The 25,421-nt window shown below is 46.2% G+C and overlaps 1 protein-coding gene across 1 annotated transcript in view; it reads right to left on the minus strand.

Moving 5' to 3' along the window:
• LOC123758422 (uncharacterized) overlaps positions 1-25,421 on the minus strand; it is a 156,764-nt gene that overhangs the window by 119,242 nt on the left and 12,101 nt on the right. Inside the window, 8 exon segments of the mRNA XM_069322809.1 lie at positions 942-1,824; positions 7,038-7,157; positions 14,851-14,992; positions 16,141-16,308; positions 21,552-21,677; positions 23,849-23,964; positions 25,052-25,321; positions 25,323-25,421. Of these exon segments, the coding sequence (XP_069178910.1) occupies positions 942-1,824; positions 7,038-7,157; positions 14,851-14,992; positions 16,141-16,308; positions 21,552-21,677; positions 23,849-23,964; positions 25,052-25,321; positions 25,323-25,421 (1,924 nt within the window).

Consider the following 25,421-nt stretch of genomic DNA (forward strand, 5'->3'; position numbering starts at 1 on the left):
AAACTCCCCAACAACCAACAAGCAGTCAGAGAGAAACGTCAGCTGTTGTGTGATAGCTTAAGCAAGCGGTGCCAGCCACAGTGTGCCCCACCAACCGATAAATATCCTCTCCCCCCTTACCTGGGGCAAGACAGAAAGCCCAAGACCCCTGACTGACCCCCAAGGGCGAGGACAACTACAAGCGAGGAAATCCTCTAATGTGTAGTGTTTCCTGAACACCCCCAGGAAGATAACTTTGACCACGCAAGGGGCAGTACTCACAGAGTGCCGAGGCAAGATGCCCCTAGATGCATGCAGCACTGATACCCCAGAAACTCCAAGCCAGCACACACAAGTGCAGGAACAGCTGTATAGGGCAAAATCCCTGAACAGGAAACTGTGGCCTGAGGTGATATCAGACCGCCAGCACCATCAGTCAAAAACTGAAGGATGGGTAGCCAGGTGAGTAGCCAGTGGAAACTGAAAGGAGTGGGGGGCACTAACTAGCGGGGAAGGGGGTCTAGGTGAATGAAGTGTTGCTTATTTGTTTTCTTCATGGCAAGTTCTTTTGCTCTTTTGAGGACATACATCATATTTTTCAACCAAACTGTCACCTGTTTTGTTTTGCTTATCTTTCTGGATGCCTTCCCTGGTCGATGGCAAGTATGACATACTTTAAATGTAAAGTGCTCATAGGCCACTGCTCCTTACACCTCTCTGAGGGGGTCAGGTTCTGGCGCTGGTTCCAGTAAGCAACAAGAACTGTGACTGATGATCCCAAATAGGATAGCACTATATCAATGGGGTAGCTTCAGGGAGCCAACAGGGTTCCCCACAGAAAACGTGTCTGCAATATTTTTGGCTAGATATTCAGGAGTAAAATTGAACAAACCGTTATACAAAGAGAGCTTACTGCAGATGACCCAGAGTCTGCACACTGAACCCTGGGTTGCCTTCTTTACCTTGTGTCTCCTCGAACTCTGCCCATTGCATGAGGAGGCCTGCTTTACTGGGACAATGAATCCACGCACCACGGCGGTATATGTGTCTTACGTCCTCCCAGCTCACCCCACTCTTAATCCACTGAGGGGTGAGCGGGGGGCACTTTAACACGCGTCCACTAATGTTCAAATCGGCACATAGTTCACTCTTCAGTTGCTCTAAGGTAGGGGGCTCTGTCTTTTCCACACTCTGTCCTTCATTTTCACTCTCCACAATATCTGATACATTTGAATTTTGTCTATCATCTATTTCAATGATTGGTATTTGTTCCCTTAAGTTTTTTTCCACTGCATCATTACCAATAGTGGAGTCACGGTTTTCCCGAACTTCAACATTCACGTCCCTCGGAAAGTCTTTGTCATTTTTTACATCAGAGCCCCGCACCATTGTATCAGTATTATCATCTTTACTATTTATAACAGTGATACTTTGATCATTTACCTGTTTATCAATATTTACACCATCTGAACTGTCTTCCTCTTTGTTAGCCTCACAACTTTTTTCTGCACTATCAATTTCTTTCTCACTTTCAACACTTTCGGACAATGCATTTTTTGTGACCTTTTCATCTTCACAAACATTTTTATTTCCATCATTATCTGCATTTTTATCACTTGCTAAAACTTCTTCCTTTTCACTCAAAACATTTTGTGTGTGCTTCTCCATGTAGAGAGCATAGCGACACCAAAAGTCTTCATAGAGTGCACATGATACCAAACACCGCTCAAAGAGAGGAATGATCCGCAGAGGATCCCCTTCACTGATCTCAAAGTCTAGGTAGTCATTCCAATTCTTGATCTGTCTTTTATCAAGGGGCTTCACGTGGAAATAGGGTCGCTTTATCTGAAACATGAGAGGTAGAGTATGAAATTAGTAGCTTTCAGGTAAACAAAAGCACATTTGATGAGAATGACTGACAGGTTCTTGATGACAAGCAAGGACATGCCGCCACAAAGAAATATTTATTTGTACAATGAAAATACAAGTACATGATGAATCTATAAATAAATATTGAGGCTATACAATGGAATCGAACCTGCGTCACTGAACTCATTGCTGTGTTTACCTCAGGAGTTTAGGGACATAAGTTTGATTCCATCTTATGGTGTAAATATTTATTAAAATAATGTACTTATCTTTTCATCATAAGCATTAAAACCTCATAGGCAAGGAAGGGGGAGTGTGGATCAAGTACTAGAATTTATTTAGCTCCAAGCATCCTATTTCAAGTACAGCACCAAGATTCCCACTCAAGAAACCTTGGCCAGGATTCATCTAACACTTCGACCAGGGGGACTGGTTGAGGACCGCAGGGACGCTAAGCCCCGGAATCATCGCAAGGTAACCAGCAAGGTACGTGTCCACATATGAAACCTGAACATCAACATATTAATCAGTGGCTTAATATGCATTTGTTAAACAGTTATACTCTGTCTATAATATAATATACAGTTATATTCTGTCCACGCAATAACAGTGATTTTAAAAAGTTTTCAGACTAGTTGATGCAAACAGAATAGCTCAGGAACTGAAAATAAAAAATGTAGCAATCTGATGCTGTATTTTAGCGTGATTAGAATGTTAAAGTATGGATGAGGCATTTTAGCATCATCGGAACATGAAGGTGTTAATGTGTTTCCAAATTCTTCTACTCAGTTACTCAGTTGGTCAGTAAGGCAAGATCCAATGAGTAAATAGGTCAGGATCTCGAACAGTCAAGCAGGTCAACACTTACTGTACATCCGTATGAGCCTACAGAATCATACTGATGTTAGAGGTACCTATGCATTCAAACAAGCCTGGAATAGCATCTTGAACTTTCATCCATAGAAATTCAAACCTCTTTCATGCCCTCCTTTGCATCACAAGTGGCTGCAAAATGGAGTGCTCTCACTTACTCCTAGCCAGCCTATTCCATTACCACCACGAGGAAGCAGCATCAAACTCTCAAAAGTTCTCAAACTCAGTCTGCCTCACATTCCTCCTAAATAAGATCTACATCAGTTTGACAGACGAGACTGAGATTTCTGTTAAGTGGGTTGTTTCAATCTGAAAATTGTGTTTCTGACGAGGAGAGTCAAATTTGTCATATACAGTATAGAGTATTGTACATTGGTATAAAGTTCATGAAGAATTCAACTGGACTGTCAATCTTTAACCACTTAACTGCGCCAACCGAGTATTCTCAGTTGGTGGGAAACTGCACCAACCGAGAAAACTCTTTTTGATTTTTTGTACCCATTCTAAATGTGTTTGAGATTGGTTGTGTACAAAATGGACTCTTAGGACCTCCAGTGAGAGGCAGCCATCTTGGAAAAAATTCCCAGAATGCCCTAGGGCTGCTGGCTGGGTTAGTACTGAGTGAGCAACCATGGGTGGCGCACGCGCCTCTGGCTCCCAAACACCTGTCCGACGCTGTGTTGAAAGATCGCGCTCTGTCGGTGAAATTCAAACCTTATTGTTTGAAGAACATAAGGGTCATAATATTGGTGTAGCTAGACGCAATAAGGATCTAACACAAAGGTCGGATGCAAGTGATACAGCACCTATGAGGACGATACAGCGAGCGTATCCAGTTGTAGCTCTGAGCGCCACCCTTGCTATCTCCAATTTATTTAGATGATACATAGATGAATCGTTTTCTGCGTTCAGTGAGGTTGCATCTGATACAAGTAGCATCTTGTGATGCTACTTGTTGCATCTGATACAAGTTGCATCTTGTGATGAACAGTGTTAGCGACTTCCATGGTGGTGTTTTCCATAGATATTTTCAAGAATAGCTTAATCTCTTCTTGACTGATGGACACTCTTTGAGGCTGGCTGAATCTTTTCCTGTGTGGGACCTTACAAAGCGGTCTTTTCACGACTACCTTACAAACTGATCTTTTCTTGTAATCTTTTCAAGACTACCTTACATTTTACAAGCTTGGCTACATCCTTCCTACTGGTGCTAATGCCAAGGGTGTACGTGAGTCCATTATTTGCAAGCACACAGAATGAAGAAACAGGAAGCGAAAATCTATCTGTACCTGAACAAATCCACAAGGGCTGTGACGAGGATTCGAACCTACGTCCGATATCATCCCAGACGCTGCCTTAATCGACTTAGCTACGACATGGTCAAAAGAGTGGCGAAGTAAGGGCGAAGAGGTAGAACAGCCTATTGACATAGCTCAAGTGCATGGGGAAGTTATGTAAAACCCTGGTTTGTGTCTCGGAGAGGCTGCAGGATCCAAGTAAGGGCAGAAGAACTTCTGGTTGCAACTCTTTTGACCATGTCATAGCTCAGTCGATTAAAGCAGCATCTGGGATGATCTTGGACGTAGGTTCGAATCCTCGTCACAGCCCTTGTGGATTTGTTCATTGATGCATCACGTTATTGTAATTTCTGTGTGCTATCTGTACCTGGTGCAACGAGAGCGAAGTTGCGCTGTGTACCATGGACTACTTCGTTGATTATTACTCACTTCCGAAGTACTGAGTAATTACCTAAGTGTAGTTACAGGATGAGAGCTACACTCGTGGTGTCCCGTCTACCCAGCACTCTGTCATATAACGCTTTGAAGCTACTGACGGTTTTGGCCTCCACCACTTTCTCACTTAACTTGTTCCAACCGTCTACCACTCTGTTTGCGAAAGTAAATTTTCTTATATTTCTTCGACATCTTTGTTTAGTTAGTTTCAATCTATGACCTCTTGTTCTTGAAGTTCCGGGGTCTCAGGAAATCTTCCCTATCGATTTTATCAATTCCTGTTACTATTTTGTACGCAGTGATCATATCACATCTTTTTCTTCTGTCTTCTAGTTTTTGCATATTTAATGCCTCTAACCTCTCCTTGTAGCTCTTGCCCTTCAGTTCTGGAAGCCACTTAGTAGCATGTCTTTGCACCTTTTCCAGTTTGTTGATGTGCTTCTTAAGATATGGGCACCACACAACCGCTGCATATTCTAGCTTTGGCCTAACAAAAGTCATGAACAATTTCTTTAATATTTTGCATCCATGTATTTAAAAGCAATTCTGAAGTTATAAAGTGTGGCATAGGCTCCTCGCACAACGTTCTTTATATGGTCCTCAGGTGATAATTTTCTATCTAGAACCACCCCTAGATCTCATTCTTTATCAGAATTCTTTAAAGATTTCTCACATAATTTATAGGCTGTGTGGGGTCTATGTTCTCCCATTCCACATTCCATAACATGGCATTTATTAACATTAAATTCCATTTGCCAAGTGGTGCTCCATATACTTATTTTGTCCAGGTCATCTTGAAGGGCATGACAATCATCTAAGATGATTGCTATTATCTTAGCATCATCAGCAAACATGTTCATATAATTCTGTATACCAACTGGTAGATCATTTATGTAGACAATGAACATCACTGGTGCAAGAACTGAACCCTGTTGTACTCCACTTGTGACATTTCTCCAGTCCGATACATTGCCTCTGATTACTGCCCTTATTTTTCTCAGTCAGAAAATCTTTCATCCATGTTAGAAGCTTACCTGTCACCCCTCCAATATTTTCCAGTTTCCAGAAAACAATATTTTCCAGTTTTCCAGAATGAGTGTGTAATACAGTGTGTTACTGTGTAAATAGTGCGTGAAACTGTAATTGTAATTTTAGTGAATTTTTAACAAGTAATATTGCGAAAATAAACATTTATTGTGGACACATTACTGACACATGTATCACAGTTCCATTGAACATTATGAACGTTCTACTGTATACATATTGTAAAGGACACAAATATGCATCATATATGACAAAAAAACAAATAAAACCACACTGGAAATACATAGAACAAATAATTGAAAATATACTTGTGGCAACACCCAGTCTTGAATGACCCGCGTGACCATGTCTGGGCGTGTCACGCAGGGGCGACCAGCCCCTGATGACATCACAGCGCACCTTGTCCACGTCCCCCACAGCCAAAGTAAGTGGGATTTGGTATTTATTTTTACATAAACATGTTCAGGGAAGGGAATTTATCATTTTACGAAGAAAAAAGAATTTTTTGGGAACACTTTATTTCATGCGCACAAGGGGAATGTCACAATAAACACGGCGCAGCACGGTGGTTAATGTGTTTAGTGGATAAACAACAAGGTTTCATATCATGTCCTCAATATTTTACTTATTTCTCTGTTGCCATCAGTGAATGTTCCATCTCCCATATGGAAGGGGTCAATATTAAATGTGGATCTTGATCTGGATATTAGATAGATTAAATATTTTTGGTTCCTGAAGAAGGCTCCAGTGTGTCTAAATCCTGTCAATTTCATTGAGAGCTTCTTGGTCTCTCTCTATCTCTCTTGAATTTTATGAATATGCAGTGTTAATCCAACAGCTTCTATTTCCAGACATAGCCTTCCTTGTCATTCTTGGGAGTGTGTGGAGCATTTCAGGTTAATTGATTTCTTTTCTATGAGGAGAGAAATGTTATCATCCTAATTTTAATGTAGGTACCAACACTTGCTAGCAATTAAGGGTAGAGTTCAAACATGCAAATCGACGCTTAGTAGAGTGCTTCAAAGTGGTGTCTTTGACACTGAGTAAAACTGGGAAGGGTTCCGAGTGACATTCCAAACTGGATTGAGACCTCTTCAGGTTCTCTTTTGTACCAGTCTGATGAATTGGGGACATTTGAAAAGATCTTCAAAAAAATCTTCTTGACCTGTCCTGACTGTGCGGAACTATTAATGGACATGGCAGCTAATTGCCTACGGAACAAAGCAAAATGGCTAAACAAAATCAGAAAAAGAGTGCCAGATTTTCATAAACCAGCAACCCTTATGTAATGATAGTTACATTCCTGGAAAATGGTGCTATCTAAAAATGAACCATAAAACTGAATAACATGAAAATAATAAGCTTCCACTCATGGCAAAGTTATACACTACACGCATATTCTGAGGAACACATGAAATTAATAGTTATTGACATTATGAATTGGTCATGGAGTTTGGAAGTGAGTGTTCTTGTGCTCTCCTTTACTGTATTTTAAAAATAATTAGGGAAAATGTAAATAAATTGAACAAAGGCACTCACTTTTTCCTCAAGCTTCCACCTTTTGTCCACTTCCTCTTCGTTCTTTTCATGGGTTTTGATGTATAAGGCAACAAGTTTTTCCTTTATACGGGAAGTAAGCTTATCCTCTGGTTGTGGGGTCTGAAAAATTTATATATATGTTCCACATACACTTAATGATATTTAGAAAGATATTTATTTTTTTATTATATATTTTATATTTATTTATATAAACAAGAAGGTACAATGGGTTGTAAAAGTACATACGTTGGTGATTACGTCATATATTCATGCAAAGCAACTAACCCTCATCAAATTTCAACAATTATAGCGGGATTATTTTGTGCAGCTTCAAATGCATTGCATCGATTTGCAAAGTATCTCATGTGTGTGTGTGTATGGGAAATCTTTGCACTAATAATAAAGTTTTAACCTGTTACTACCAACAACCAGTGCTGGATGTAATGAAATGCCATTTTCTGGGTGAGGTCCCAAGGCTTCCCAGAGCTATCCGGGCTGATATGAATGTATTAAGACCCCTGGTATCAGTCAAAGCAAATGGTGTTCTAGGCCTACCGGGGACCACGAGCCAGAATCTGGTCCCCTCAAAGAGGCGCGAGGAGCAATGGCCTATAGAAACCCCCCCCCCTGGTCTTGTTGGAAGCATTCTATGTTTGCTATCGACCTAGTACGCACCCAGAAAGATAATAGCCCCAAACAACCCCTATCTGGTTAAACAAAATTGCTACAGAAAGCCGTACTGTTGGACAGAACTCCCAAACGAAAACAAGCAAACGAGCATGACGTCACAACTGTCACCGCACTGCTGTCTGCACAGCTCCTCCCTCCCTGGAAGGGGAAAGGGGGAGCCCTAGACCCCCGCACCAGCTATCCACACCCCTAGCTCTGAGGCTGGATGTCAAAACACGCAAAAACTGCTAGCCGAAGGGAGGGAGGGTTAGCGATGAACCTCCAGGTTTCACCCAGAAAATGGCGTTTCATTACATTCAATGCTGATTTTCTGGGGGGAGCCCCTTGAGTTTCCCGGAGCTACTTAACCAAAAAAAAAAAAAACAAGAGGGATTTAACCGAAAGGCGTTGGTCACTCACTCCTTAACTCGAAGTCAAGACATTCTGGCTGCAAACGCCGACCCAATGTGACACATGCCCAACCAGGGCCAGGAACACTGACTAGGTAGTGAGAGGTCAGGACCCTGTTCGACCTCCAAAAATCCTGTGCCCGAATGTCAGCCCAAGATATGTTACCAAAGATGGCAGCCAACACAGCAAACTTACGAATGTCATGGGCACGAGGATAGACCGCAGGCTGGCTGGACCGAATAATCCTGTGTACGACCTGGGAGATCCGAACTCTGGAACAGGGAAGAAGGGAAACTGGGTCAACCCAAAGCGTGATCCCAGCCCCTGAAGCCATGACGCACAGGTAACGGCGAAGAGCCACAACCAGACACAACACATGATGCACACCCTGCTGAACCAACCAAGCATCAACAATCCAAGGACCCCTCTGGAAAAAATTGGTCTCGGGTCTTCACCAGAAAAGGAGACAGCTGCAAATGAACAAAGCTACCACTAGGACCAAAAGAGCAGAAACCCCTGTGCCAGAGAAGAGCATGAAGCTCCCCCAATCCAACCTCCAGAGGCCAATGCCAACAGGAAAAAGAGCCTTCGCAAAACAATTTTGAACCGAAGGGGCCACAACAAACCGAGGAGAAGATACAAAAGAGAGCACCTGGTCCAACGACCAGGACGACTCAGGCAGTACATAAGCAGGCCGGAAGTGAAACAACGCACGGGACAGTTTGCAGAACGGAGCAGAAGTAACATCCACCCTGAATGCAAGCTGAAACGGTTCTGCCAGCAGGACATAATACGAGGCGACAGTATTCGGCATAAGATGAAGGTCCTGAAAACACCAAGAAAGGAAGGACAAGACAACTAGATCCGAAACAGAAGCAAACCTAAGGAGGGACAAGAAATAACGAAAGGACTGCCAAGAAACTTCATACTGTTGTTAAGACAAAGCACACAGGTGGAACACCATCAATGAAGCCACCTGCAAGATCGAACCAGTTACGTAACAGACGGGCCCGATCTGCGGAAAAGACGCAGAGCCACGGGAAGACCCCCAGGTTCGGACACCGAGCAAGTAGCGCCTGAAACCAAGGCTGTGCTGGCCACCATGGGGCCGAGAGGACTACTCTTCCTTGGTAAGTCTCCAAGCAAGCTAGGACCTCAAGCAACAGCGGAACCGGGGGGAAGAGGTACTGGTAACCCCACCTCGACCAGTCCTGCAGGCATCGACCCCGACGGCCTCGCAGTCAGGAAAGTGCGACACATATAATGGGAGACGCCTCGACCACGCTGACTCGAAGAGGTCCACCTCCAGGAGCTCGTATGTCTGGCAAAGCCAACTGAAAGAGTCGGCATCGACCGTCTATTCCTTGGACAGGGGAATGAACCGTGACAGGACGTTGGACAACTTCACCCCCTCCCCCCCTGAATGTGAACAGCCAGGAGAGCAAACCCCCGAGAACTCAGCAGAGGAGCCACCCGAAGCGACCAGCCCCATAGAGCCAAAAACCACATTGAATCCCCACGGTTCAGGCAATGAACTACCGGGGGAGCAGTCCAAATGGGGCAAGATCGTCGAACCTTGAGCGATTCAAATCCTCCGAAGCGACATCCACACCGACGCGAACTACCACACTGTGCTGTGAGCTCGACGGAAGGATGGGCTGGCTGGCCTGGTGAGCACTGGCCACAAAGCCCCAGCCAAGAGACGATGCGTCTGTTCGGCCAAACCCCTATGGCTCCCCGAAGCTAACTATCCACAGAGGAAAAGAATAGGGACTTACCCAGGAGGCGGTTGCTGCTCACTCCTCAACCCGAAGGCGAGACAACTGGCTGCATCCGCCGACCCAAAGTGACACCCGGAACAACCTAAAGCGCATCCATGGACACAGAAGCCGTGACGTACAAATAACAGAGGAGAGCCGCAACCGGACATAAAACATGATGCACCTCCGGCCTAACCAACCAAGCATCAACAACCCAGGGACCCCTCCGGAAAGCAGCAGTCTCATTCTTTGCCAGAAAAGAAGGAGAAGGCTGCAGACGAACAAACCGATTACCCTGACCGAAGGAGCAGAAACCTCTGCGCTGGAGAAGAGCATGAAGCTCACCTACCTGGCATTGGCCTCTGGGGAGAGGCCAATGCCAACAGGAAAAAAGTGCCTTCGAAAAACAATCCGGAACTGAACAGGCCACAACAAAACGAGAAGAAAGAAAAGAGAGCACCCTGTCCAATGACCAGGACAGCTCAGGCAGCGCAGGCCAGAGGTAAAACAATGCCCGAGACAGCTTGCGAAACGGTGCAGCCGTGATATCAGTACCGAAAGCATGCTGAAGTGGCTCCGTCAGCGCCACACGATACGAGGCGACAGTGTTAGGCATAAGGCGACGGTCCTGGAGAGAACCAAGAGAGAAAGGACACCACCCTAACATAAAGTGAAGTACAACGATGAAGATGTAAGAAGAACGGGAAGGATCGCCAGGAAACTTCATACTGCCGCCGAGACGAAACCTGCAGGTGGGATACTAATAAGGAAGCCACCTGACCACCATAGAGATGATGATAAACCCCAGTCAAAATTACCATACGCGAAGATTCGAGGAGAAGACTGAACCATCCACGTGATGTACTGGTCTGATCTGCTGAAAGAGGCGGAGCCGCAGAAAAACCTCCGGGTTTGGACACCGAGCACGCAGCGCCTGAAACCACGCCTGGGCTGGCCACCAAGGGGCCAAGAGGACAACTCTTCCCTGGTAAGTCTCCAAGCGAGTTAAAACCTGGAGCAACAGCTGAACTGGGGAAAAGAGGTACAGGAACCCCCACCTTGACCAGTCCTGCCGAAAGGCGTTGACCCCGACGGCCTTGCAGTCGGGAAAGGGCGCCACATACAGGGGAAGGCGCTGCGACCACGCCGACGCGAAGAGGTCCACCTCGGGGTGTCCGAACGTCTGGCAAAGCCAAAGGAAGGATTTGGCGTCGACCGTCCATTCCGTAGAGAGGGAAACGAAACGAGACAGACTGTCGGCCAAGACGTTGGACACTCCCCGCACGTAAACTGCCAGGAGAGCCAAACCCCGAGAACTCATCAGAGGAGTCACCCGAAGTGACCAGCGCCAAAGAGCCAAGGAACGCATTGAAGCCCCCGGTTCAGACAATGAACCTCCGGGGAGCAGTCCGAATGGAACTGAATTGTCGACCCGCAGGTTACTCGAACCTTCCACAACCACAGCGAACTCCCGCAGTGCTGTGGGCTCGACGGAAGGATGGACCCCACCGTCCCTCACCGGTCCGTTGAGCACTGGTCACAAAGCCCCAGCCGAGAGACGATGCGTCCGTGAACACATCGAGCAAGGGCTAGGGGAGGCGCCATAGCACTGAACCCCGAAAAACCCGAAGAGGAAGCCGGCAACGCAGCAACTGACGCAAAGCCCCCCGGGGTCCAAACCCAGCGATCGCGAGAGAGGCGGAAGGGATGACCCCGAAGGTACCAGAACAGCCGACGAAGCCAAACCCGACCCGGCGGGTAGACCAGCATCGTGAAGTTCAGGCTCCCGCACAGACCCTTGAGCAACCACCGGGTGACCAGGGAGCCCCCCAGAAACAGGCACAAGCGGGACCGCAGCCGCAGAAGAGACTCTGGAGGAAGAGACAAGGAAGCGGTCTGAGAGTCCCACACAAGGCCCAGCCAGGTCCGAACCTGGGAGGGAACTAGATGGGACTTCCTCCAGTTCACCAAGAACCCTAACCCGGCAAGCTGAGAAAGAACCAAATTCCTGGCCAGCAGACAAGCGGACTGGCTGGGAGCCCAAACAAGCCAGTCGTTGAGGTAGGCCAACACCCGAACACCTAACAGATGCAGACGGGTCACCATGACCCGTGTGAGGAGCGTGAAAACGTGAGGTGCCAGGTTCAAACCGAATGGGAGACAACAAAAGTGGTAAGCACGAAGCCACACAACAAAACTGACCCAGTCCCTGAACCCCGGATGAATCGGGACGTGCCAATAAGAGTCCCGGAGGTCCAGGGACACCATCCAAGCGCCCAGCTCCAACAGGAACCGAACCTGGCACAGTGTGGTCATCCGAAAGGAGGAGCAATGAACCCAGGGGTTCAGACGGGACAAGTCCAGAATGAACCACAGGTCCGAGCAGTCCCGTTTCGGGACTGGAAACAGAGGGGAAACCCATCTGAGGGATGTCGTCGTTTCGACCACGCCCAAGCAAACCCACTCCAAGATGACCTGACAGAGTGCAGGAAAAGAAGCCTGCCCCACCAGCCCCGAACCCCCCGCAGGGAAAGGGGCCACCCAACGCCACCAGAGGCCATGCAAAATGACCCGAAAGCCCACAAATCGTGGGACCAGGCGTGAGCAAACAGCGCAAGCTTTTTCCCCATCGTCCCATCAATGGGGCGAACTGTGAAAGAGCCAGCGCCCCGTACGAGACCCAGAACCTCGCACAAAGCGAACACCACGCCGACCAGACGAAGGCGGGTCCGAAGGTGAAGCCGAACCTTAATCTGACAGCAGTGGCCTACAAAGACGAGAGGAACCCCGGGATGGTCCACCACGGGACCCCCGGAGAACCAGTAAGTCTGACATAGGACGGCAAGAAGCCAAAGCAGCCTGAATATACTGCGCAACGGCGGAAGCCTCAAACAAGAGCGGGCAAAAAGGGGAAGACATCCTAAGAGCCAAGGCCCAAGTGGATTCCACAGAGGAGGCAAGCACCGTCTGCTGACGTGCGAGCCGGGAGGCATAAAACAGAGTCACCGCATCCCACAAGATCGCCGCGAAAAGCTTCAGCAAGGCAGCCGACGAGCGAGCCGCTGAGGCCAAGGCACTGCAGCTGGTTGGATGCGATAAGCTGAAAACCTCCGAAAAAACGGAACCAAACCAGGGGAGGAGCAGACACCAAGTCCAACTCGTATGCAGAGGGAGGAAAAGAAAACCCCACTCCTTGTAACAATAAGCCCCGCTCAGAGGGTAGGAAAATCTAGGCGGGATCCAGCTGGGCCCAAGGCCCCCAAGTTAGCCCCTCCCCAGCACCGACCCCACTAGGCAAGGTCGGCGCAGTTGTAGAAGTCGGATAGAACGAGGCCCACTGGTCAGACCCAGAGGCTTCGGCGCGGGAGGAGACTCGATTGCCTCCGTCGCCACACCGGAAAGGGCATCCCCCGTGGCTGCCAGAGTCTCAAGACCAACTAACCACTGTGCCGACTCCTAACCCTCAGACGTTTCAGGGCCAGAAGCAGGGGAGGGGGACCAAAATGATCAACAGGAGGGGAAGGACTAGGAGGTGCGGACTGAACCAGGATCAAAGTGACCCCCACCCCCAAGTCCGGGTTCCTATAAGCAAGACGGGGCAGCTGCGGGGCATCCGGGTGAGCAACCAACCGAGCGCGTTGCAACAAACGAAACCTAGAATGCAACACCTGCGCAGCCTGTACCCGAAGATGATCATCCACAGATTGGGTAAATTGAGTCACCAGCAAGCAACAATACTCACAGGACTCAGGGTCGAAAGTGTCACCGACCCAACAGGCTGCGTGACGGAGACAAAACAGTGAGGGTCACCCTGAGACAAGGAGATCGAACAACCCTCAAACTCGCACGAAGCGAGGGGGGACCCCGGGGTTACATCCATCGGACCCATGCATCCCCTAGGGGATTCCCAGGGCGTTTACTTGAAGAGGACTCGCGCTCAGGTAAACCCAGGCAGGGTATTGCTAACCGGCACCCAAAACTACAAAACAAACTGTCTAAAGCTGAATCCCAGGAACCTGTACACTCATAGAGACCAAGCAGGGGGCACCCCCAAGTATCAGGGTGAGGCCAAACACCAGTGGCAAATAGGGCAGAACCTCCCACCAAGGCAAAAAGAAAAACAAAACCCCACAAGAGGACAACGTACCCCAAGGAACAGAGCCAGCCGCTGTGATAGGCGACAATTAGCTGCGCAGTACCCTGCGTCTCTTACCAGTGCGAAAACTGCCTCTTACCCTAAGGTAAACTAGGGAGACAAAGCACCCAAGTACCCAAAGGGCGGCCGAAAAACCGAGCAGTAAAACGGACACACAGAGGCAGATCCCAAGGAACTTGTGGATGGTAACCCTAACCCCAAGCTCCAAGGGCAGTACTTACAAGGCACCTAGGGAAGGGAACCCTAGGCGCATGCAGCCTGAGTACTGAGGAATAACTCCTGGTTCTCGCACCCCTGGAGTACAGCAGCCACATACAAGGCACAGCATCACAAAAAGACTGAAGCCAGAGCACACAACCGAGCAGATAGCATCAGCCTCAAGAACTGAGGTGTGGATCGCCGGTGCAGTAGGTCTGGGGCTCCCCCTTCCCCCTCCTGGGGAGGGGGGGCTGTGCAGACAGCAGCGCGATGACAGGTGATGTCATACGAATTTGCTCGTTTTTGTTTGGGTAGTCCTATCTACTCGTTTGGCTTTTGGTTGCAATTTTCACGAGAATAGGGGTTTGTTTTGGGACGCCTACCTTTCTGGGTGCCTAACCCGGTCAATGGCAGACATAGAATGCTTCCAACCACACGTTGATTTCTATAGGCCATTGCTCCCCTTGCCTCTCTGAGGGGGCCAGGTTCTGGCTCGTGGTCCCCAGTAGGCCCATAAGAACTCCGTACACATGACTGATGCCAAAGTCTGACTTTAGCATATCAGCCTGGTAAGCTCCGGGGAGACGTAGGGGCTCCCCCCAGAAAACTCCTCAAATACCTTTTGAATGGTTTTGGGGGGCATTAAGCTTGTTGCAGTGTACTTGATTTTAAGTTCTTCACATGCTTCTTTACGTAATGTCTGGTACTCTTCAACTGGTAGAAGACTGCGTGGGTGGTGATCTCGTACCAGAGCTAAAAAACTGCAAGTAATGTGAATGTATTAATTACTGCATCTTCCATGTAAAATTCTATAATTTATTGAAACCTCTCATCCCACATAAAAGGGGTAGACAGGCCATCATAAATACCCTCAACTTTAGCCACTGCGCAAAGCGACTTTAGGTGCCCTGAGAGTTGTGCTATTTTTTTTTTTTAATTAGACAATATTATAATTTTTGTTTAACGTTTTCATCACCCTTTGTGTTTTGAAATGGAAATACTGTAGTTGAGTTTGAAAACATTTTGACATTAACTTTACCTGAACATTTATAAAAACAACAAAATATGTCCTTGACAATTGCACTAAGAAGTTTTTGCCAAAACCAGGTGAGCAGTGCAGTGGTTAATGTAATTATTTACATCCAACAGCATTTTCCCACACTAGAAGGAATTTCATGAAAATTCTGTACTTTCATTAAGTGGGTCACACCATGACTTTCCCTCTCACCTCTCTCCCACAATCTTCGGGTAATATCCTCTGCCACAGCCACACTCACAAATAACACAACCCACATATATGAAATGAGTGATGACGTTTCAGTCCGCCTTGGACCCTTATCAAGTCGTGAAATAGGGTTGGGGGGTAGGGGTAGGAGAGTCAACATAAGGCAAGAGGGAAGGTGAAGTGAAAGGAGGTGAGAGGCAAGTATTGTTCTGCATCAACCTACACACTCTGTATCATTCCTTATTTTGCATGGTCTGCTTTCAACCTTATTATATTAATAATAATTAATTTATTTTGTTGGGGACAGGAAGCAGTGTAACATATACTTTAGGGTTGTATCGAGGCCCTTCTCCCCCCCCCTCCCCCCCGCGTCGACCTACTGACAATACCCAGGATGCAACCCCAAAACAGTTGCCTAACTCCTGGGTACCTATTTACTGTTAGGTAAACAGAGGCATCAGATGAAAGGAAACGTGCTCAACCAATTCTGTTCCATTTGGGAATCGAACCCAGGATCCCCAATTGTGAGTCTAGAACGAAGCCAACAGTGAAACATTATTATAAATACAGTAGAGAATTTCTGACAACTTGTAAACAACATTGAAAAATCCTTAATTAAAGGTTGAGGAGGGACAGGAGGTGTTTGAGACCATGGAGCCAGCAGCATGCATTTGATGAACTTACTGATCCCAGTGTTTATTAAACAATCTCGTTGGTGTCTGTATCAGCCTTCTATAGAGGGCCATGACAGCCACAAGGTTGCCATTATTCTGCTCGTAACTTATACAAGCATCCCAGAGACTTGAACTGTGCCACGATCCTCCCATACAGTCCAACCCACACTCATACACCCTGTAAAGAAAATGAACAGATTAACCCGTGTGTAAATAATAGCCAACAACAAAGCGTTACGGCTCTTATAGTTTTATATTTGCCTAAATCCACAACAATACTGAACATCCCACAAGGTAAAAGAACAACATGTGAAGATACTTTGAGTTGCCTCTGCACAGTTCATTATACTTTTCCACAACAATACATTTCATCCATATATTTTGTTTTCTTTTTTACATTCTTCATTTGTTCCAATCTACAGTATTACATTTCACTAAAGACACCCAATTCACAAATCTAAAAATAAAGAGTTGACAATGTTTCAGTCTGTCCTCGACCATTAACAAGCCGTCATGTCTTCCTTTCATTGTAAATTCTTTAATTTTAGATTTGGTGGTTGGGTGTCTAAATTTCAGCCATGTGAGTGTGACTTATTGTCTGCACATTTCACTAAAGTTAGACCCCCCTCATAAATCTTAAATGTCCATCCATATCCTGTGCATGCTAAAATCAGCTAAATACAATAGTCTCTCCCTTTATTAGTTCAAGCATTTCCCTTCCTCCCATCCACAATGCTAATTTTGTGTCATTCTAATTCCTCATTTTATCTGTTCTTATTTCTCATTTGATCAGCTCTTATGACTTATTTTATACGCTCCTCTCATTCCATAGTCAGCTTAAAGCAATGTATACTAGTTTCCATTCTCTTTCACCAGTCTGCTTTCAGTACTCTCATTTTTTAATTAAAAGAATATTACAGGGCAATTGTCCTTCATCTATTTTTACGATATCTTTCAGCCCATTTCACCATTCCTTCCACCACCCTCATACAAATACTGCATTCACATATATTTGACTCTTTAGGTCCATTTTAAATTTTCTCTTTCCAATCTAATATTTGGCATCAAATTTTGCAGTAACCATTACTGTACGTTGCAATTTCTCTCTTTTTAGCATTTACTACAACTACAGTACTTCCTCTTACATCTACATTTAGAAATTTCCTATGAAACAATTAGTTTTCAGGATTATTACAGCACAGCAATCAACCTGAAATATTTTTAATTCATCATCAGAGCTGCACATTTTTAAGATTTGGCATTTTGTATAAAAAAAAAATAACAGCGTTGAATGTAATGAAATGCCATTTTCAGCGAGGAACAATGACGAAGGGTCAAAAAGAACCAGAAGGACCGCCGAGAAACTTCATACTGCCTCCTAGTGGAAACCTGCAGGTGAGAAACCAACAAAGAAGCCACCTGCTCACCATAGAGATGCTGATAAACATGAGTCAAAAACACCAAACGCGAAGACTCGCGGAGAAGAGCAAACCAGTCTCGTACCAGACCAGCCCGATCTCCTGAAAGAGGCGGAGCCGCAGAAAAACCTCCGGGTTCGGACACCGTGCAAGCAGCGCCTGAAACCACGGCTGGGCCCGCCACCACGGGGCCAAGAGGACCACTCGACCCTGGTAAATCTCCTAGCGAGCCAGGATCTGGAGCAACAGTCGAATCGGGGAAAAAAGAGGTACGGGAACCCCCACCTCGACCAGTCCTGCCAAAAAGCATCAATCCTGACAGCCTTGCAGTCGGGGAAGGGCGCCACGTAAACCGGAAGACGCCTCGACCACACTGACGCGAAGAGGTCCACCTCCGGGCACCCAAATGTCCGGCAGTGCCAACGGAAGGAGTCGGCGTCGACCGTCCATTCCATAGACAGGGGAACGAACCTGGACAGGCCGTCCGCCAGGACGTTGGACAGGAGCACAGGAGAGGAAGCCTGCCCCGTCAGCACAGAACCCCCCGGAGGAGGAGCCACCCAACGCCACCGCAGGCCGCGATTAACGACCCAAAATCCTCACAAATCGTGAGACCAGGCGTGAGCGAACAGAGCAAGCTTTCCCCCCATCGCCCCTTCAATGGGGCGAACTGCCCCTTACGAGAACCCGACCTGCGCGCAGAGCGAACACTGCCCGACCAGGCACAGATGGGACTGCAGGCGGCACAGGCACCAAACCCGACACCTGTGCCCACCCAGATGAATGGAACCATGAGCCCTTGTATTATCCCGCCGAGAAGAAACCCCCCCGGTTCCCCCCGGCCTAGGATCGGCGCAAAGAGCTTCAACATGACAGACGACACCCGAGCAGCAGAGACCACGGTGCCAGACCCAGGAATGTCTCCAAGCGCCTTTACATCCTCCGCAAGCCAATCCGAAGACAGCTCCAGGAGGGAAAAGAAACGCAGGACCGAAGCCATAAAGCCACGAGCGCACAAATCCTCCAACACGGACCTCCGCCAAGGACCTGGACTTGGAGCTGGGGGTCGCTTCGCCTTCCTCCCTTCTTCCCTTTTGTGGGTCCAGTTCTCCCCGCCCTGGCTTCAGACTCTGACACTCCCGGGGTTCAATGGCAGAGCAGGGTCTTGGTGTTAAGCCTTAGGCGGTTTCGGGGGTTTCCCCTTTTGGGTTGGCAGCGGGGGCATTCGGGCTAGTTCCCCCCTGCCGATGCGTAAGGGTCTGACCAGTGGGCCCCCCCTTCATTAGTGTTTTTTGGCTGCCCCGGATTTTTCTTGTGAGGTGGGGCTTTGGGGGAATGGCTCGTCCCCAGGACATCAGGGTAAGGGTCCCAGGGCGGGAAAGGGGTTGACTTGAGAGGGCCTTTGGCTCTGTTGGTCTCTGCCAGGGTTTTTATACCCTCGGGGAGGGGGCTTGGTTTTGCAAAAGGAAAGGTTCTCTTTCGCTACACACAGAAATCACAATAGCGTGATGCATCAAATGAACAAATCCACAAGGGCCATTACCTTCAAATCCTCGTCACGGCCCTTGTGGATTTGTTCATTCTCTTTCGCTCCCTCCTCTTCCGATTAGATTTGGCGTCTACCCCTCCCGGGTTCGGTTCCGTGGTCCCGTGGGTTTTTCGGTCCCGTCTTCCTTAGGTTTTCGGCTTCCCGCATCCCTTCTAATGTGGTACGGGAAGTCCTTGGAGCTACCTTCTGCGCGATCAGGTTTCTGCTTTTGTGTTGGGTCTGCATTCCTTCATGTGTGGTTCTTGTCCGTACTAGCTTCGTTACGGAGTTCCAGAGTTGTCTTGGTTGATAGACTGCCCGCGTTTTGTTGGGGGAGCTCCTTTGCATCTTATTGCATGTTCGTTCGCTCCTTCCCTTCCGTGGGGTGTTTGCTTGTTGCAGCTTCTTGTGCAGATTACCTCTCTTTCGGCTGCTGGCATCGGCTCTGTGTTTTCTCCCTCCTCGAGTTCTCCTTAGCTTAGCTCGGGTTGAAGGTGGTGGCATTTGGGGCCACCTCTCGGTCTGGTCCTTTTACCGTGGCGGCACGAGCGTTGTCTACCTTGTTGCAGATGTTCGAGCCGCTCCTACAACATGCAGTTTTCGCAGTTTTTGCCTCTCAACTTGTGTGTTGGCAGGCCTTTTGGCTTCTTCTTTGGTATCCGCTTGGGCTCTTAGGTTGTCTTCGCCTTTTTGTCCTTCGCTCTTTGTGGAATCTGTCGTGCTGCAGTATCTGTTGGCGGCGGCTTCTAGTTGTCGTCCTATGACGGACTTCTTGGTCCTCTGGAGGGCTCGTGGGGGTCCTTTCCCAGAAGGGTTGTGCGAGGGCTCGGGGTTCTTCCTGTCGTGGTAGGCCAGTGGTGCCAGATTCGGGGCAGGTGCAGCCTTCGGTTCCATCTTTTTCTGGTCGGCACGGTGATCACCCTGTGCGCCGTTTAGCTTCTCGTACAGTGCGTTGGCTTTTTCGCAGTTTGTGCCATTGACGGGCGAAAGGCGAGGGAGCCAAATCCGCTGCAGTGCCTGCCACACATCCGCAAACTCCCGCACCGTGCGGTGAGCCCGATGCAAGGACAGCTGCCAATGCCCCTGGCTGGACTGATGAGCACTGGTCACAAAGCCTCATCCGAGAGACAAAGCATTCATAAACACATCAAGCGAGAGAAGAGGAAGGCTCCATACCACCGAACCCCGAAAAACCTGAAGAGGAAGCCAGTGACGTAGCAACTGGCGCAAGGACACTGGGGAATGAACCCAGTGATCGCAAGAGCGGCGAAAGAGGCTGCCCCGAAGATACCAGAACAGCCTACGATACCAAACCCTGCCCAGAGGATAAACCAGCAGAGCAAAGTTCAGGCTCCCACAAAGCTGCTCAACCAACCGCAGAGTGATCCGGGTCCCCCCCTAAAAACCTGCCCATGGCAGGACCGCAGCCAAAGCAAGGCTGTGGGAGGGAGAGAAACGGATGGCGTCTGAGAATCCCACACAAAGCCCATCGAAGTCCAAACCTGGGATGGAACCAACTGGAACTTCAGCCAGTTCACCAGGAACCCGAACCCAGTGAGCTGGGAAAGAACCAGAGGTGACATCCTACCGCCAGCACATCAGTTCAAGAACTGAGCTGGTGGGATTCTGGCTAACCTGGGGCAGCTCTCCCTGGCCCCATGGAGGGGAGGGTAGCACTAATGAGCGCTACCATCCAACAAATGAGTTGTATAAAGTGTTGCTTGTTTGTTTTCTTATGGGGGGGGGGGTCTTTTGCTATTTTGAGGATGTATCTTACAATTTTTAACCAGACAGTGGTCCATTTTCATATGCCTACCTTTCTCGGTCTTTCCCCAGTTGATGGCAAGTATGACATACTTTAAATATAAAGTGATCATAGGCCATTGTTTCCTGTGCCTTTCTGAGTGCCGGGGGGGTCAGGTTCTGGCTCGTGGTCCCCCGCTAGGCATAAGAACTCTGTGACTGACGACCCCAACTAATATAGCATTATATCAGTTTGGATAGCTTCAGGGAGCCAATGTGGATCCCCACAGAAACACAGCTGTATTGTCTAACCAGAAACCTAAGCAACCAACCTAACTTATCGAGACTGATGCACATGTCAATACAGTATAATGATGCTTTACTTCTGACTACAACCCAGTAGTTTTATTGGCCAATTCCATTAAAAACGTGATATACTACATGGGAGGACAGGTTAGTCCGACCTTAAACCGTACTGAAGCAGAAAGTGTGTGATGCACAGTAACAGACATTAACATATATGTAAGACTGTCTTATAATCAGAGCTCGGGTTCACTGAACTATGTTTCCTATGGAACCACCTACCTGATGAAGCTGTAAATGTCAAGACATTACTACAGTTCAAAATTCAGCTGGATAGTCTTCAAGAAGAATGGGGGTATGTACTTCTGACATGCTGCCGGCAGTCAAAATAACGCTCAAATGTAAAATAAAATTCATTCTACTACTTACTCTTGTACCAAATGAGAAGGCAAATCCATCTGCTTCACATACATGATCATGTTATTTAGCAGCGATAGCCACAAGTCTGTACAAAATGGTACACATTCAGTACCAATCAGAAGAATACCAAGGCACCTGTAAAATAAAATAATTACTTTGTTATTACTAAATTGTTTAGTTTCCAAAATAAAAATACATAGGCTGGTCATCAGAGGTTTCATTAAATTGTCAAAATAAGGACTTAACTGGCTCTCCTTTTGATAAGTCCTTTTTAAGAAACATGGGTGGAAACAGATTACATAAGTTAGAGAATACAAATACTGTACTGTACAATAATGGATTAATCATAAGCAAATCAAGAGAAGTATTCCCAGGCCAGCATATGTCACAATATTAAGAGTGGTGAAATGAGAAGATGTGGGGCAATGATTAATGGCTTCTGTAATGAATACCTGCATTATAATGAGTACCCAGAATATAATGAGTACAGGGAGCATAATAAATTCAGGGAGAATAATAAGTCAAGGAGGACAAAGAAGAAAATAAGGACAGGAGAGAGAGAGAGAAGAAAATATGAACAGGAGAGAGAGGAGAAAATGGGGAAGAGTTCAAAAACAAAGATTAAGACAAAGGCAAAGTTGAAGACAGAGACATTAGAATTAGAAGAAGAATGTAAACAGTGCAAAAATCCCATTCCACTCTATTTCACACAGCTTTTCAACTACTGGACTGTATAATAAAAAGCAAGACACCTACCTACACTGTCAATCTACAGTTAGTCAGTAAACTTAAAAATCATTTACTGAAGGAGCTACATAGGGCTGAAGGTGAAGAAGAAGAAGATGGACATTCCGCCACACAAACGCTGCCGAGTAGCGATGGATGCCACCACAACATGCTTCTCCTAAACTTTAGTGGATATATATACAATATCCAGAAGATCATGTCAAAATGAAAAATTTGTTATAAATGACTTTTACATTAACAAGCATTCAATTTCAACCATTTTTACTTTATGACGAGATAGCTTTGATTGATTATATATATATATTGCTGTACTATATTTAGTTACTTTATTTTATCTTTGATAGGTTTACTAGTGTATTCTTTTCTCTATATGATAAAGGCAATCTGGTAATTCCTCACAGACAACACCTAAATGCACTTCCCCCAACTTTTAGTGAATATTTGACCAAACATCACATATAAATGCATAGCATATATGTTATATATGATTCTCAAATTAATAAACAATCTATTTCTCCCATCTGTCACCTTTTTTGAATGTGATGTAGCATAAATGTATTTACACCAGTAAAATATGCATGCTTTTTTGATGAGCTACACCCACCTCTGCTGAAGCAGCTCGCAGCCACCTGTCACTCCTACTTATTTTATCACCTCTGCTGGAGCAGCTCACAGCCACCTGCCACTCCTACTTATTTTATCACCTCTGCTGGAGCAGCTCACAGCCACCTGCCACTCCTACTTATTTTATCACCTCTGCTGGAGCAGCTCACAGCCACCTGCCACTCCTACTTATTTTATCACCTCTGCTGGAGCAGCTCACAGCCACCTGCCACTCCTACTTATTTTATCATGCAAATTTGTCATTATACATGACTCAAATTATTAACTACTTGTGTACAGTGCAGAACTTATGATTTTCTCACTTTATTAAGGATAAAAGTGTTGAGGAGGCTATTTATGTGTACGTAAAGAGGGAAATAGAAGATGTACCAGGCAGCGGTGAGCAAGAAGCCACAGCAAGTTGCCAGTTGTCATTGCATTTACTCAGAGCTAATGTGCTTCTCCACTTTTTATTTTAGGATAAGTAAGTGTTGATAGGATTGATTACAAATAAAAACACGAAGGTAGGTGGACAGTATGGGAACAGGAAGCAAAGGCGAGTACAGTATGCTACAACCCACATGGAGAATGGCGGGGGGACCAATCTGCCACTGTCATACATACAACATTCTCCATGGTATTTATGGATCCTTACATTAACATTATATTTCTTCCATCTTCTACTTTATTTCTGATGAGACAGCTTGGATGAGCTTACTGGTTTAGTCATTATCCTATAACCAACATGCTCATCCTGAGTAAAGGTTTGCCTTCAATGAAATTGCTAACTCGCAGTTATACAAAAACACATGATGCAAAACCTCACAAACTGCAGGTTGCCTGTACCAGTATGTATACAAATTTTGAGTTACTTCATATTGAATAAAATTAGGTAACATAAAATTGAATCAAATTATTAATTACAATAAAATCAAATTAATGGAGGGGATGCTTACCTTTTAATTTCACTGTGCTTCAACTCCATGTCACTTAACTTTTTCCAATAGGCAAAGCAATATGGATATAGTGGCAAGAATCCATCAAAAGCAGAGCGTGCAGCTTCCAAATTATCCTGGAAAATACGAACACAGCAGACTCAAGTGGTATAGTAAACTAGAGCATTGCTGAGCTTGCATTATTAACATTAGAAGTACAGTACTGAAATATACAGTATAACCCTCTACTATTTTCAAATGATAATGTAATATTGTTCAAACTTTAATGATATTACTAAATATGCTTCATTGTTTGATTACAATAGGGTCATAAAGATAAACATACTTCTATGTCTGCATACAGTAAGAAAACTTAAAGATAGTATAATGAAATATCTCTTTCTGGGGTGGCACCTTAATAGTTTCCCATGCATAATGGCAGCCATTCAATGGCCATACTGGCTGCACCAGGTCTCTGTGACAATCCCACAAGTATCATTTCACATTCACTATGTAGCGGAGATCGGGTGGAGTCCGAGGTAAATGAAGTGCCATGCTTAGAGTAGGCTGGCATTTCTTCCCTGGATAGGATGTGACACAGCAGCCAGGGTACTTAGTTGCTTCATTACGTTCAGAGTGAGTCATGGTCAATTTCAAGACCCCAAGATTTAATTGGAGAAAGTTTTGATTGATTTGAGGTGTGTATGTTACAGTGCAGCACATCCTCTCTAGTTGTCGCAACATCACAAAAATTATGTACTAAACTGCCAGAACCTAAACCAACCAGGAACCCACAAATAGACAACATATCCCATCTATTTTGCAAACTGCTATGACTTACAATGCATCATATTTCGGCCTTTCGAGATTTATACAGTACATCAAAATGCAATGTATTATTCTAGAGGACAAGTTATATAATAAGTGGATACTTCATAGTGGATTGAAGTGTGCACTCCATAGTGCACACTGCACTATGGAGTGCACTGCAATTGCACTCTGCCCAATTAAAAGCTGGGTTAGGACCTATTTGTAATGATACTCGTCTCCTTGGGGGCAGTCACTACGAGCTAGGCAAATAGTCTCTCCTGACAAACCCAGTGCATTAGGCATGGGAAACTACCAAGAGAACTTACTCGGAAAATACAAAATTCATCCCAAGAAAAATAAGATAAATGGAGTGAAAAATATTAACTAATAATAAGACATTATATGTCTACTTACCATACTTTCAACATGATTCAAGAGATATGTCCATCCATTGAAGTCATATGGATTTTCTCTGACAAACTGCCAGTATTGGTGTAAAACAGACCAAGCTGTATCTATCTGAACCTGTCTCTCTTTTTCTCTCTGCTCTGCCTCTTTTATTCTCTCCACTTCTACCTGCTTCTGTTCTTCATCGGTTTTGTAGCTGATAGTGATTTTGGCTACTTGTGATGCCGACAGCTTCTCTGCCTCCTTCTTTTCAGAATCTTTTCCTAATATCTCATCAGTAGTAGCGTTCTGTCTCCAACTCTAGCTCTACATGATCAGCAAGGACAGATGGCTGTGAAGGTGCTGCAAGTACCTGACCACCAGTACTATCACCTTC

The sequence above is a fragment of the Procambarus clarkii genome, chromosome 11 (assembly GCF_040958095.1).
Source record: "Procambarus clarkii isolate CNS0578487 chromosome 11, FALCON_Pclarkii_2.0, whole genome shotgun sequence".
NCBI lineage: Eukaryota > Metazoa > Arthropoda > Malacostraca > Decapoda > Cambaridae > Procambarus > Procambarus clarkii.